This window comes from Quercus robur, chromosome 1, assembly GCF_932294415.1.
Source record: "Quercus robur chromosome 1, dhQueRobu3.1, whole genome shotgun sequence".
In the NCBI taxonomy this organism is placed as follows: Eukaryota; Viridiplantae; Streptophyta; class Magnoliopsida; order Fagales; family Fagaceae; genus Quercus; species Quercus robur.
In genome coordinates this window covers 40,285,525-40,298,975 of record NC_065534.1, presented here as the reverse complement: position 1 = coordinate 40,298,975, position 13,451 = coordinate 40,285,525, and the positions used below count along the sequence as shown (strand labels likewise).

General features: G+C 37.5%; 1 protein-coding gene across 1 annotated transcript; it reads right to left on the bottom strand.

The window, feature by feature from the left end:
* Positions 1–1,447: 1,447 nt before the first annotated feature.
* On the bottom strand, positions 1,448–2,449 carry LOC126710486 (uncharacterized). The gene has a single exon (XM_050410999.1). The coding sequence runs from the start codon at positions 2,447–2,449 to the stop codon at positions 1,448–1,450; it is 1,002 nt and encodes a 333-aa protein (XP_050266956.1).
* Between the last annotated feature and the right edge of the window lie 11,002 nt (positions 2,450–13,451).

Sequence of the window (13,451 nt, the reverse complement as noted above, 5' to 3'; positions counted from 1 at the left end):
TTCAACTTCATCTGATACTGCTTAAGAGTCACGAACATCTCTTCGAGGTCATCCAGGTTTGCAAACTCTTCTTTGCTCTTGATGAGCATATCATCTACGTAAACTTCCATGTTCCTCCCAATCTGTTTGCTAAAGATCTTGTTTACTAACCTCTGGTAGGTTGCTCTTGCATTTTTTAGTCCGAAGGGCATTACCTTGTAGTAGTAGAGCCCTTAGCTTATGGTGAAGGAAGTCTTCTTCTGCCATCTTTATCTAATTGTATCTTGAGAATGCATCCATGAATGTAAGGAGCTTGTGTCTTGTTGTGGAATCCACCAGCTAATCTATCCTCGGCAGGGGGAAGTTATCCTTCGGACAGGCCTTGTTTAGGTCCGTAAAGTCTATGTACATCCTTCATTTTCCATTTGCCTTCTTTACTAGGACAACGTTGGCTAACCAGTCTGGGTAGTAGACCTCGTGAATGAAGTCCACTGTTAGCAGTTTGTTGACTTCGTCCATGATTTCCTGGTTTTGTTCTGAAGCAAAGACTCATCATTTCTGCTGGACAGGCTTTTTCTTGGGATCTACACTTAGCTTGTGTTGGATCATCTTTATGGATATGTTTGGCATATCCTCGTGACTCCATGCGAAAATGTTCAGGTTGTCCTTAAGGAATTAGACTAGTTTTTTCTTCATTTCTGTGCTTAGAGTTGTCCCTACCCTTGTAGTCTTCGTCAACTCCCCGTCTACCAATTCCATAGTCTCCAGGGCTACCACCTTCTCTTCCTCCTTCTCCTTGATCATCCACGTATGGTTTTCCTTTGCAGCTAACATTGCCTAGTAGCATTCCCGAGATAGTACTTGATCTCCCTTTACTTCACCTACACCATTTTCTATTGGGAATTTTACCTTCAAGCAATAGGTGGATGTGGCTTCCTTCCAGTGCTTAAGTGTAGGCCTTCCAATTATTACGTTGTACGAGGAAGGACAATCTACCATCAGGAAATCGAGCTGACAAGTCAATTGCTGTGGGTAGGATCCCACCGTGACCGTCAATGTCACTATGCCTTTAGGATACATTCTATCTCCACTGAAACTGATGAAAGGGGACTCAAAAGGTCACAATCTTCCAGGATCCACTTTTAACTGTTGAAAAGCAAAGAGGTAGATGATGTTCGCAGAGCTACCATTGTCTATGAGGATTCTCCTAGTGTTGAACCCTTCATGAGCATTATAACCAAAGGGTCATCATGCGGCTGATTCAACCCTTGGGCATCTTCTTCTGTGAATAGGATGTCCTTGTCTGTCCTCCTTTGTTTCAGGGGTGGTATCCTATAGATGCTGTTCACTTGCCTTTGTTGTGACTTTTGAGAGATCTGAACGACCCCCCTTGTTGATGGTCCTCCTGTGATCGTCTTTATCTCCCATATTGCGCCCTATGGATGATAAGACATGTGGTCTTCATCCCTCAGAGAGGCTTCATGCTTGTCCTTGTTATCTCCTTTGGGATTGCTGGAGTTCGAATGAGCTCTTCTATCTGCTTTTTTAGGTCTATGCAATCTTTTGTGTAGTGGCCATGATCCTTGTGGAAATGACAATACTTCTTCTTGTCACGCACATTGGTTGACGGGTACAATGGCCTTGTCCATTTGAGGTAATGCTTGTCTTTAATGTGCGCCAAAATTTTATCATCAAGCATAACTAAATGTGTGAATTTTACCATCCATGGGGTTTTATCGTCCTTCCTCTTGTTCCCGTCCGTACCCTGATGATCTCTTCGCTTTCTTTTTCGTCTCCTCCGATCTTCTTCCTTTCTTTCCCTCTCATTGGGTTTCTCTTCATCCCTTATTATTACTAGGGCATCCTCGGTATTCATGTACTTCTGCGCCTTCAAGAGCATTTCCGCCATTGTCCAAGAAGGGCTCTTTGTGAGCAAGACCACGAACTCCTTAAATTTTAATCTAGCTTTAAATGTTGTTAGCTGCACCTTGCCATCTGCTTCGTCTACTTCTAAGGTCTCTCGGGTGAAATGCTTCACATATGACCTCAGAGTCTCCTTCTCTCCTTGCCTAATGGTGAGCAAGTGGTCTGCCAAGTGGTCTACTGGCCTTCTTAGGCGTTGTTCTCCAATGAAGTGGCAAACAAAGGAATTACCCAATTGCTCAAAGGTGTCTATGGACGACGTTGGTAGCTTAGTGAACCATTCCCTTGTTGCTCCTTTGAGAATAGTAGGGAAGGAATGACACAATATCTCGTCAGGGGGCTGTTGGAGGCCTAGAGTTGTCTTAAAGGTGTTAAGGTGGTACAAAGGATCCTTTAGACCGTTGAACACCTCAAGTTGTGGAAGACAAAACTTTGAAGGCACTGGGCACTCCAGAACTGCTACTATGGAGGGTGAGTCCGTCCTTCTGACTATCCTGTCCAAGCTCCGGTCTGTCTTTTCCCATATTGCACTTCTCAACTCGTCCATTTCCTTTCTCATTTCCCTAAGGAGGTCCAAGATCGCTCCTTCCAGAGTAGCTGGTCATCGGTGGTCATTCCTTCTTTGACTATCTCCATTGTCATCCTGGTTGGTCCTAGAACGATTATCCTCTTGCTGCAGTTGTAGCCTCATCTCTTGATTCTGTCTCATGAGCTCCTCTACACTGGCTGTGAGTGTTTGGATTTGTAGAGCTAAGGTTGAAAAATCTTGGGGAGTGTTGGACTCCATCTGGACTTTTGAGTTGAATGGAACTACGCTTCCGAACTTGAGTACGAAAATGTCGTTCCCACAAACGGTGGCAAACTAATGATGCTGCAATCGTCAGTCGAGTAGGTTTGTCCAGACAGTTCAGCAACCTCGTCCCTGTACCTACAACGTCGTGAAAGAAAACCTTTTTGGGTGGTCACCGGTGTGGTGCTAGCCATGAAGTCTCCGATGGTAAAGTTAGCATGTGAGAGCTTAAAAGAGAATATGAGAACTAGAAGTACTAGAGCTACAACGTATGTGAGTATCTCAGAATGTATGAACCTTATTTGATTCTAAGGAATGTTTATATATGGCTTCATTGCTTCTAGCCGTTGTGGCCTATATCGTGGTTTTAATGCTTCTTTTGTAATGCCTCTGGGCTCATTAATGTGGGCTTTGATGAGCTTCCAATAGTATGACAGCTGGTTTGTAACTATCTGAGATATTGAATCCTTTATTTGATGGCTTACCTTTTCTCATCCATGAAGTAAAAGGATGGACGAAGGTGCCTAATGGGTTCGTCTGGGCAAGGGGGTTCGTTGGGCCTATCACCAACAAATCCACGAACTACCATTGTTCTAAGAAAAGACTTGAAAATGTTTTCAAAGACTCAAGAGAATGAGCCTTAAACACAAATTCATAAACTACCACTATTCTAAGAAAAAGCTTGAAAATAAAAGTTACAACGTTAACTTTATTATTTTGAAAAAACACATTTTTCTTAGAAAACATTTTTTATGTCGTGAAAGTGTTTCATGAAAATGTTTTTCTCTTTTTATTTTTTTTTTTTTTGAAAACCTCTTTTTGAAAACATGTACCTCTTTTTAAAAAATCATTTTTGACATATTTGAGAAATGCCTTTGAAAACATTTTTGAAAAGAAACATTTTAAAAACACTTTGGAAAAATGTCTTTTGGCTGGCAAAAAGTATTTAGCAAAGAAGTCAACAGGTTTTGATTTGATACTTTTGCTCACACAATTAATTTTTAGAGGTGGGATACATAATCAACCTTAAATACCCATTACAAGAAAGATAATAAACGTAGTACTAGTTCCAAACATGATCTGAGTATATTCAATTAAGGAAAACCTTGAAATGATAAGGTTGGTGTCCTCGATTTTAGGCCAAGGATGGTGTTACAAGTAATTTCTCTCTTTTTTCACAAAGCAAAAAGGACCCCCTTATCTAGGTGCATCTTGGCTTTATATAGTCAACCAAAATGCATCTGAACTCTACATTTAGAGGGTTAGGATCGGACTTCCCTGATACTTGTCACATCAGGGTCTTGCTAGAAGGTTTCTACACTAAGGTATGAGCTATGTGGACACTATTCATAAGTCATTTCTCCATTAGTGCGGCCAGCTAAGTGGTTGCAGTGCATTTAATACGGAGGGGATGGCTGCTTTGTCCTTCCTTTTTCCTCTCTTCTTTGACAGAAAGGACTAGAAAATTCTAAGAGAAAGGCATAAATAACCATCTCACCAACTCTCAAAAAAAAAAAAAAAAAAAAACCATCTCACCATTGTTGCCTGCCAATCATGAAATGACATTTGTATGCTTCAGCATAGCAAAAGTGCAATATCAAAAGCTTAAGATCATTGGGTATTTCTTTTCACTCTCTTATATGCCTATGCATGATTTGCTTAATAAAAGAAAAATATGCAAAGAAAAATAAAAGCAAAAAGAATCAAAATGTTTTATATATGATTGCAAGCATGTTTTCTAGGAGATGTGGGAGTTATAGGATGTACGTCAAAGGTGATAGTCCCCATCAAGCAGTTATGATTGTGTGTGAGTTAAAGTGATTTTCTCATATCTCAAATTGTCATAACATGTAGACACTTATGCAATCTTGCGATGTTTTTCACACACAAAACGCAATATTCTTTGCTACTTTTGATACATGTGCAGGTACAATGTGATTTGGCCATCACAAGGAATATATGTGTTAATGTATGCTCACTAAACTGTCTTGATTATTTTTGAAATATAAAATTGGTTAGACTTGTTTAGTATGTGTGTGTTTTTGGATCTATATGCTGAACATTTTTTTTGTGTTGAGAGATGTTTTTGAGAGCTTAAAATGTTGTTTGGATCTTTGGTTGTGTAGCATGCTTGATTGCATTCATATCTGTGTTTTTCTCTTCTTGAAAAACTATTTTGAAGCAATCTCGACAGCTGCTGGACACCTCTCGACAGCTAGGCTATCTATCGAGCTCCTTTAGTTTCTTTTTATTGTATTCTCAATGCCTTCTTGGCAGCTACTCAATCCATCGAAGAACTTTCTAGATGCTTAATAGATTCTCGATAGCTTCTCGATCTATCGAGCCCTTTTTACTGTGGACACCTCTCAATAGATTCTCGATAGCTTCTCGATCCATCGAGCCCCTTTAACTGTGGACACCTCTTGACAGATCCTCAATAGCTCTTCGATAGCTATTTCTTGCGTTTTAAAACTCAACGCCTCTCGACACCTCTCGATCCATCGAGCTTTATGATTTTCTATATATATGCTTCAGCGCGACTTTCTCTCATTTCTCCCTGATCTCTCTCGACAGATCTTGTCTCCTCTCCTTCCTAAACTTCTCTCTCTCAAAACCTCAATCCCAGAAGCTTTTCGGCCTAGAGATCTTTTTATTTCTCTAGTATGATTCCTTCTCTTTCATTTATCATGCATTCATCTCTTTTTGACCTAACTTTTGGGGTTTTTGAAAGATTTTGGGATTTTTCAAAATATATGAGGTTTTTGCAAAAATTTTGGGTTGGGTTTCACTTAAATGATTTTAAATCATCATGCATTGCATCACATCTACATTATAACAATGTTTCATGCATTTTAGATGTGTGTTTATTTTGTTGCAATGATGTGTGCTGGTAGGTTTAGATTGGGATGAGCTCATGATGTTTTAAAGTTTGCATGTCACATGTTCATGCACTTTTCATGCATACGTACCTTCATTTATCTTTATTTTGATATTGATTTGTGTTGATGCTTTTCTGCGTGTCTCTCTCTCTCTCTCTCTCTCTCTCTCTCTATTTTGGTTAATTGCTCTATGGCACCTAAACAAAAATCCACTCTATCCCAAAACCCTCTTCGTTCTGGGGTATCATCTTCTTCTGACACCACTCCTTCTCACGTACGGTTTAGTGATGATAAAGCCTGTAAGTACTTTTCTGAGAACTTCTCATGACGAGGCATTCATTTGGAACGCCAAGTTATTCTATTGGACTTTTCCGATATTGACCTTCCCACTATCATCTATTGTCGGGGTTGGGAGTCACTGTATGGCATCTCGGTCACTTGTCCCTCTATGATCATATAGGAGTTTTACTATAACATGCATGGATTCGATACTTTAGTACCTCAGTTTGTCACTTGCGTTCGAGGTACGCGCATTGTAGTTACTCCAGATCTTATATCCAACCTACTACACGTGCTGAGGGTAGCGCATCCTGACTACCCCAGTTATGATCGTCTAAGGATTGTGTCCAAAGACAAACTCTCGTCTCTTTTATGTGAGATACCTTCATCTTGGGGTAACCGTCAAAACACCCTTTTCTCGGGCTTTACAAAAGGTCTGAGATTCCTTAACATGGTGATAACATTCATTCTTTATCCATTGTGTCACTATAACTTTATCATAGAGTCTCATGCTCGATTTTTGCTATCCCTCTTAGAGGACATTTCTATTAACTTCCCTTCTCACTTTATTCTATTCCTTATAGATGTCTATAGGGATACGGTGACCTGTGATAAGCTCATTTTTCCTTCGGTTGTCACACGGATCCTTCGCCATTTTTCTATTTCCTATCCAAAGTCTACACACTTTTTGGTTATGTGTGTCATAGACGCTACTATTGTTTGATGGAGCGAGGCTCAGTTTCGACTGACGCGATTGAGACGGTGACTCCTCTAGCTTCTTTCGCTCCTTCCACCTCCGCTCCTTCGTCTTCTGCGAATGGAGTGACTCTTGAGGCCATCATGGCATAGTTTATGTGCATGGATGCTCGCCTTGACACACTCAGTGATGAGTTGTGTCAGGTGAATACCCGTGTTGGTCGTATTGCACGATGATAGGCTGCCATGGGTGGTTTCACCGCTTATACTTCTCCATCTCCACCGGCTTTAGAGGATGAGAGTGATGATGGCTCCGGCAGTGATAATGTTGATGAGGACGATGGTGCTACCTCGCCCAGTGATGATGAGATATCTACTTGATTTACTTACCCTTTGTCACTCGTAACAAAAAGGGGAAGTAGTTTTGATATGAGAGTAGTCATATACATAGGGGGAGAGTTAGCATAAGAGATTTTTGTGATAGGGGGAGTGTTTATACTTTGAGGGATGTAGTGAAGACTTATGTATTTTTTTCTTTTCTTCTTTTAGAGATACATTGTTCTTACATTGTGATAGCAAACCTTGTACTTATGATGTTATATAGATGATGAGGTTGTTATTACAATTCGTTCACCTATCTTTACATGTGTTGTTTCTTTTCTCTCTTTATGAACATGCTTCTTATATATTGTATGCAATCTTTTATTTCTGTTTCACACTAAGATGCCATGATAAGTTTTGTTTAAAGTGTTTCAGAATTAAAGGTTGTCAAAGTCTTCTTGCCATAAAATATCTTCTTGCAAAATTTTTCAAGAGTTTGTATTAGGATAGATTTTATTGTATTCAACAAGTGAGTATGAGTTAAGTAATTTATGACTTTTCTCATATGTTCATTTGTTTGTTGTGGTTTTGTCACGAATTGCCAAAGAGGGAGATTGTTAGGACATATGTGAATCAATGTTAGGAACATATGTCAATATAGAATTGGCTAATCCTTTGACAAAATGCACTTTACTTGTAATTGGGTAGATCTAGGATGCGTTTAATGCTTCAAGTAACAAGGTTTCAAGTTCAAGTGTTGAAGCCATGCAAGTCTATTCAAGAAACAAGTGAAGAAGTGTTGGATTTTAAAGCTCGACAGCTACTTTGCCAGCTAGTATCTATCAAGGTTTAAAACGCTGTTTAAGCCTGATGCTTAACAGCTTCTCGATAGATAGGCTATCTGTCGAGGTTTATGAAATTCAGTTTTTCAAAACTGATTTCACTCCAATCCATGAATAGATGTTTGAGATTTCTTTTCTCACAACCCTAAACATATATAAGGATTGTTTTAAGGGCCATCACAGCTAATGTAACTCAATGCAAAAAAATTTCACAAGCATATTGTGAACTGGAGACACATGCCCTAGTTCATCTTTCTCTTCAAGAAGCTGCTATGTTTGTACACCATAGGGTTTTGTAACCAAGGAGTTTCATGATCTTCATCATGTTGATGAATTGAAGAACTTTGCAGCCAACATCTTTCTCAAGTTGCTGAGTAAGTTGCGTACTGGGATCTGTGCATCGATTAGTTAGTCACATACTAGGAGCTGTGCATTGAAAGCAGATATTGTCACTACAAAACAAGTCCAATTGAGTATTGGGGTAAGGGTTCAACTGTAGGTTGGTATAAGGTACTGGGATTCCTTTACTTGTAACCGCTTGTTGTGATAATAGTAAATTCTCGGGAGTGGTGACCTTAAAATCACTCAGTGGGGTTTTTACCGTGTAGGTTTTCCCCATTCGTAAACAAATCACCGTGTCAATTTATTTTCCACTGCATTTTAACTTAGTTTGTGCTACCATGCTATTGCATGCTAATTGAATTAATTAATTAACTTGGCTAATTAATTGGTAAATTCATCATAAGAGGTCAATACATTCTTGGCCTATCAACCACTTCCATCAAACATTTCAGCATTAGAAATATTGAATTTGGGAGGCAATTACACCAATAGGGTTGAGCCCAATCCACCTATAGTATACAAGAAGTCATCCATCCTTTGGGCCTTACGAAAGGCTTGTTGCATCTTTTCCATTTTTTCCTTCATCATGGCGGTCTAAATAGCTATCTTGTCTATCTTCCCATTCTTGTCATGATTAACTTCATCTTCCTCATCTTCCTTATCTTGTTGGGGTTTCTCCCTTCTTCCTTCTTCCAAACAACCTAGGCGATTTCTCAATTGTGCTAGCATTTCTCCTTGCAACATTTGGGTAATCTTCTCAATTGCCTCATTAGTAGTTCCAACCATATTTTCTAGTACAATAGTGTCAAATTCCTTTAGGCGACTAGGGGTAAGTGATTGAAACCAAGTGAACTTAGGAATTTTTTTGAGTAGGGAGTGTTATTGTGCCTGAAATAAAATTTGATCAAACAAATATGTTTCTCCCAATGACTTTTAAAGTTTTGGACCCAACATCTTAATCAACTTTTCTTGCTTGCATCAAAATGTGGACTACATGTACACCTCATTCCTATTCTAAGTTTTGTATCAATATATTATCTTTGACTTATAAATAGAATAAGCTACATCAATCTTTCAAAATTCATGTTTTCCCTATGCTTAAAGCCCAATTACATCATTCACACATCTCACTCTCTCATCTTTCCTCATTTGAAGCCCAGCATTCCATCTTTCTTTTTCTTTGCTTTTTTTTTTTTTTTTTTTTTTTTTTTTTTTTTTTTTTCTTTGGGGCTTTGGATCCAATCACAAGTCACTCATCTCACCCTCTCATCCTCATTTGAGCTCAAGCATAGGTTGTTCATAAATTTTGCAAGGTTAGTCCACATCTTGTACTCTGTTAGACCTTATGAAAATGGTCTCGTCAAAGAATTCAAACACAAAAATCAATGCCCCATTTATAATGCAAGCCCAACATATTTTGGAAATTTTCTTTTCTCATGAAAAACTTATTTGAACTTGTATTTGAAATGAGCCATGACATTTAGAAGTCCACATCTTTTCTCTTCTTCTTCTTTTTTTTTTTTTTTTTTTTTTGAAAAAAAAAATGACCAAGTTTTATCTCAACACATCAAAGTCTTTTATTTGTCCCATTACAAAGCCCATCTTGAATGTTCACTCTCTCCCCTCATGAGGGCTTGCCCCTAGTTTCAAAAATTTGATCCAATTTTATCTTTTATTCTCAAATGGCCCTTGCCCCTAGTTTGAGTCAATTAGTTGAAAAATATTTCATCTTTTAATTCTCATTAAGCTTTTGGTGAGCCTACGTCTTTGGGTTTTAGGGTTTCAAAATTTTCCCAAAACATGGATAGGTCCAACATCTTTTCAATAAAGTCTATAACATACTCATTAGCTTGGGTTCTCTTACTTTTGGAAAAGATTTTTGAATTTTGATCCAAAATCTAGGGTATGTTATGACTTATGGCTCAATGCCTTCCTCCAAAGTCTATGGTATATACTCATGATCTTGGGCTCTCTTGATTTGACTTTTTTTTTGAATGGGCCCAAAACTTAGGGTATATCATGGCTTTATGGATCATCTCTTCTTCTTCTTTTTGAACTTTTGATTTCAAAAACAAATTTCTTTTTCTTTTTCCATTTTTAATTTTTAATTTTTTTTTCTTTCAAAAACTTTTTTTTTTTTTTGGGAAAAATTTTCTTCTTTACAAAAGACTTTCTTCTTTTCTTGGAATTTTTTTTGAACTTTTTTTTTTTAGGTTAAATCAAACAAAGATCAAACACGTGCACTTGGGCTTCCCTATGAATTGGATCTAGGGTTACACTATGTGTGGGTAAGGCCTTTAATGCTAAAGGGACAAGATCAATAGGTCACTCACAATTAGGTGGGCCATGATTCCAACCATGAGCCTAAATGGACCGTAGTGGATTGGTGGCAAACCGTTAACATACTCAAAGCCCATTATAGGCAATGGCAGAGATTGTGAGTTGGTGGGATGAACTCTGGAAGACTTTGGTCCGAATTGAGTGTACTCATCACTAACCGAGGTGAAAGGGACGAAAAGAACCAAGTGAGGTTTGTGCAAAAAAATTAGAAAAGCCTTTTGTTAAGATTAGGAGATGGAACACATTGGAGTCAAACTCTCTATCCCTAACGGAGTCACTACTATGGGCGTAACGGGGGGAATACACCTCGGCCAAGTGGACTAGAGCAAAGAAGAAATGGAGTCACCATGTAAATTAGGTATAGGAACCATAAATATAGCACCCTTATGGAAGGATTGATCTTAACTAGAGCACATGTCGGAAGTTTAGGAATGGGGATGGGAAGGTGTTAGGCACCCAACCCCACCCGACCCGTAGATCGACCTCCACTCATTGTATTCCAAATCTTAATCCCATCAAAAGGTCCTCTAACATGTTATTCTAAACTCACACACACTAACATGCAAAACATAACAAATGTCCCACACTCATCCATAGCATAAAAACCCTACCATTCATCTAGCAAAATATATCCAAGGGAAGCAAGCATATCCAAGGAAGTAGCATTAACAAGGCATTTAATCAAGCGTATTCAATCATTCAAACCTAGCATCATGCTATTCATCAATTAAGGAGACCAATCATCATATTCAAAGATGCTTGTTCATATTCATATGCATGACATACCTTCACTTGCCTTGCTGCACCATAGTACCTATACATCAATGCATGTTCAAGTTCTTATGAATGTTCATGTGGTTCATCAAAGCATAAACCCTAATTATCAATTCAACAATCAAAGCATGTGAAACATGTTATTCTACTAATCCTAGACCTAAACATGTGAAAACTAGACTCAACAAGACTTAAACATGTGATTAAAACTAACAAAAAAAAAAAAACCAAAATAGCAAGAAACCTAACTCTACATTTCTAGGCATGAGTATGCATGCGTATCCCAACTATATGCTTACACATACTCAAAGTATGCGTATGCATGCATAGAGCATGCACACACATACAGGCCCAGAAACATAGTTTTAAAGCAACAAACAAAATAACAATTTAACAAACCCTAGCATACTTCTAATACACAACTAAACAACCTAAACTAGCAACAAAGATATCAAAGATAAACAAAATAAAAGTAAACAAAATAAAAACTATTCCTAAACACGCATTGGATCTAACAACAAACAAGAGTAACATTTAACACATCAAAACATGTTCATCAATATATCCAGTCATTCAACTCTTTAATCAAAACATGATGAGACACAACAAATCAAATCATATTTCTAAGAATATATAACACATAAATAAAATTAAGAACAACAATAACACAAGTTATAAAAAATCCAAATCAAGGAAAAGCCATGAAGGGAGATTCACCTTGCTTATGGAACACAACTTGGTTGATATTTGAATCGGCCCCACAGTGCCAACACAACAAGATCGAATGATAATCAAGAGAATCAAATATGTGAATAGTCCATTAGTAATCACAACTCAAAAATAAAAGGTTTTGAGAAATCCTATTAAGAATATGTTTCTACCTTTTTTTGTGCTAGAAAAAGGTTTTGAATTCTTGTAAAAAATGTGGCCACTGCTGCCCTAGGGTTTTTGAGAGATAATAAGGTTTAGAAAGCAAAAAGGCACTCTTTCTAGCTAGGATTTTATTTTGGAGACATAAGGTTGTATTTAGATGTTTAAATTAGGGTTTTCAGGGCCTTTTAGATGTCTTTGGACTCTCCCAAGGGTCTAGGGGCCAGCCCACATCAAAGAATGATATTTTGGGCCCCTAAAATTGAAGTTTGGGAGTTCTAGAATGCAACATGCACGTGCATGGGTATGCATGCATTCCCAAAGACCCTAGTTTTGACTACTAGGTTGGTCATAATTTTAACAATCATAACTTACTCAATATAAGTCCAAATTAGGTAAAAATATGTATTCAAATTGAAGCCTAGGATGTCTACTTTCCAATGAAATAAACCTCACTCCAAAATACTTTGTGGATCAAAAGCTATGGTAAAAACAGTGAAAAAATGTCATTTTTAGCATCGTTTTCAAAGCGACTTGAGCACTTTTGAGTTTTGATTACTTTCAAACTATCAAAATAACTTCAATTACCATTTGCAGACATGTCAAGCTCATCATTGAGACCGGGGACTAAAGTTTATTAACCAGGTACAAGATGAAATGTCTAAAATTACCCAGATCGTTTAACAGGTTAAAAAAATTTCTTTGCCAAAAGCTTACCATTACAAGGAGGTTCCATGTCAGAGAAAACTTAAAACCAACTTTTACAACACCCAATCCGCATAGATGTAATGTGAGTGATAACCATATACTTTTTAGTTGGGGAAGATAATTAATCATAAATTCAATGTTAAACAACCCTTACTAGGATTAACTTTAAAGCACGTATGAGACTTACTTTTCCCTCTTCTAAATTTCCAACATCAGCATTTAGAAAACTATGACTCTCATGTTCCATAAATTAAAATGAATAGCTATGAATAATTATTTCCAATATAACCTATTGTTTTTATTTTTGTCAAACACAGCTGTTAAAAATAATACTTTACTTTTGACACTTTAATTTGGTTTCATTTTTATTTGCTTTGATCAATAAGTATAGGCTATCATTGATTATTTCGAATTAACGTAAATTTAATGTGATTGTTTGGTGTCGTGGAAGTCAAAAGAAAGCACACACGATACTCTCTTTGATGAACAAAAACTGAACTGTTAGTTTCTAGGTAGTAAAACTTCAAATCCACAAGGGGTTCTTTGAATCCACAAGATGATAAAACTAGAATCTACCAGAGAAGAAAATTGAAAAAACTTCTATATTTTATTGATAATAATATGATTTGCCTCTAATGGGTACAAAACATATAAATACTGAGAAAGTAAGAACCCTAGGACAATTAGGAAAGGTCTGAAACCCTAATT

Excerpts from the sequence above, each read along its gene's own strand:
- LOC126710486 (XM_050410999.1), bottom strand. The coding sequence starts at position 2,449 with ATGGACGAGTTGAGAAGTGCAATATGGGAAAAGACAGACCGGAGCTTG.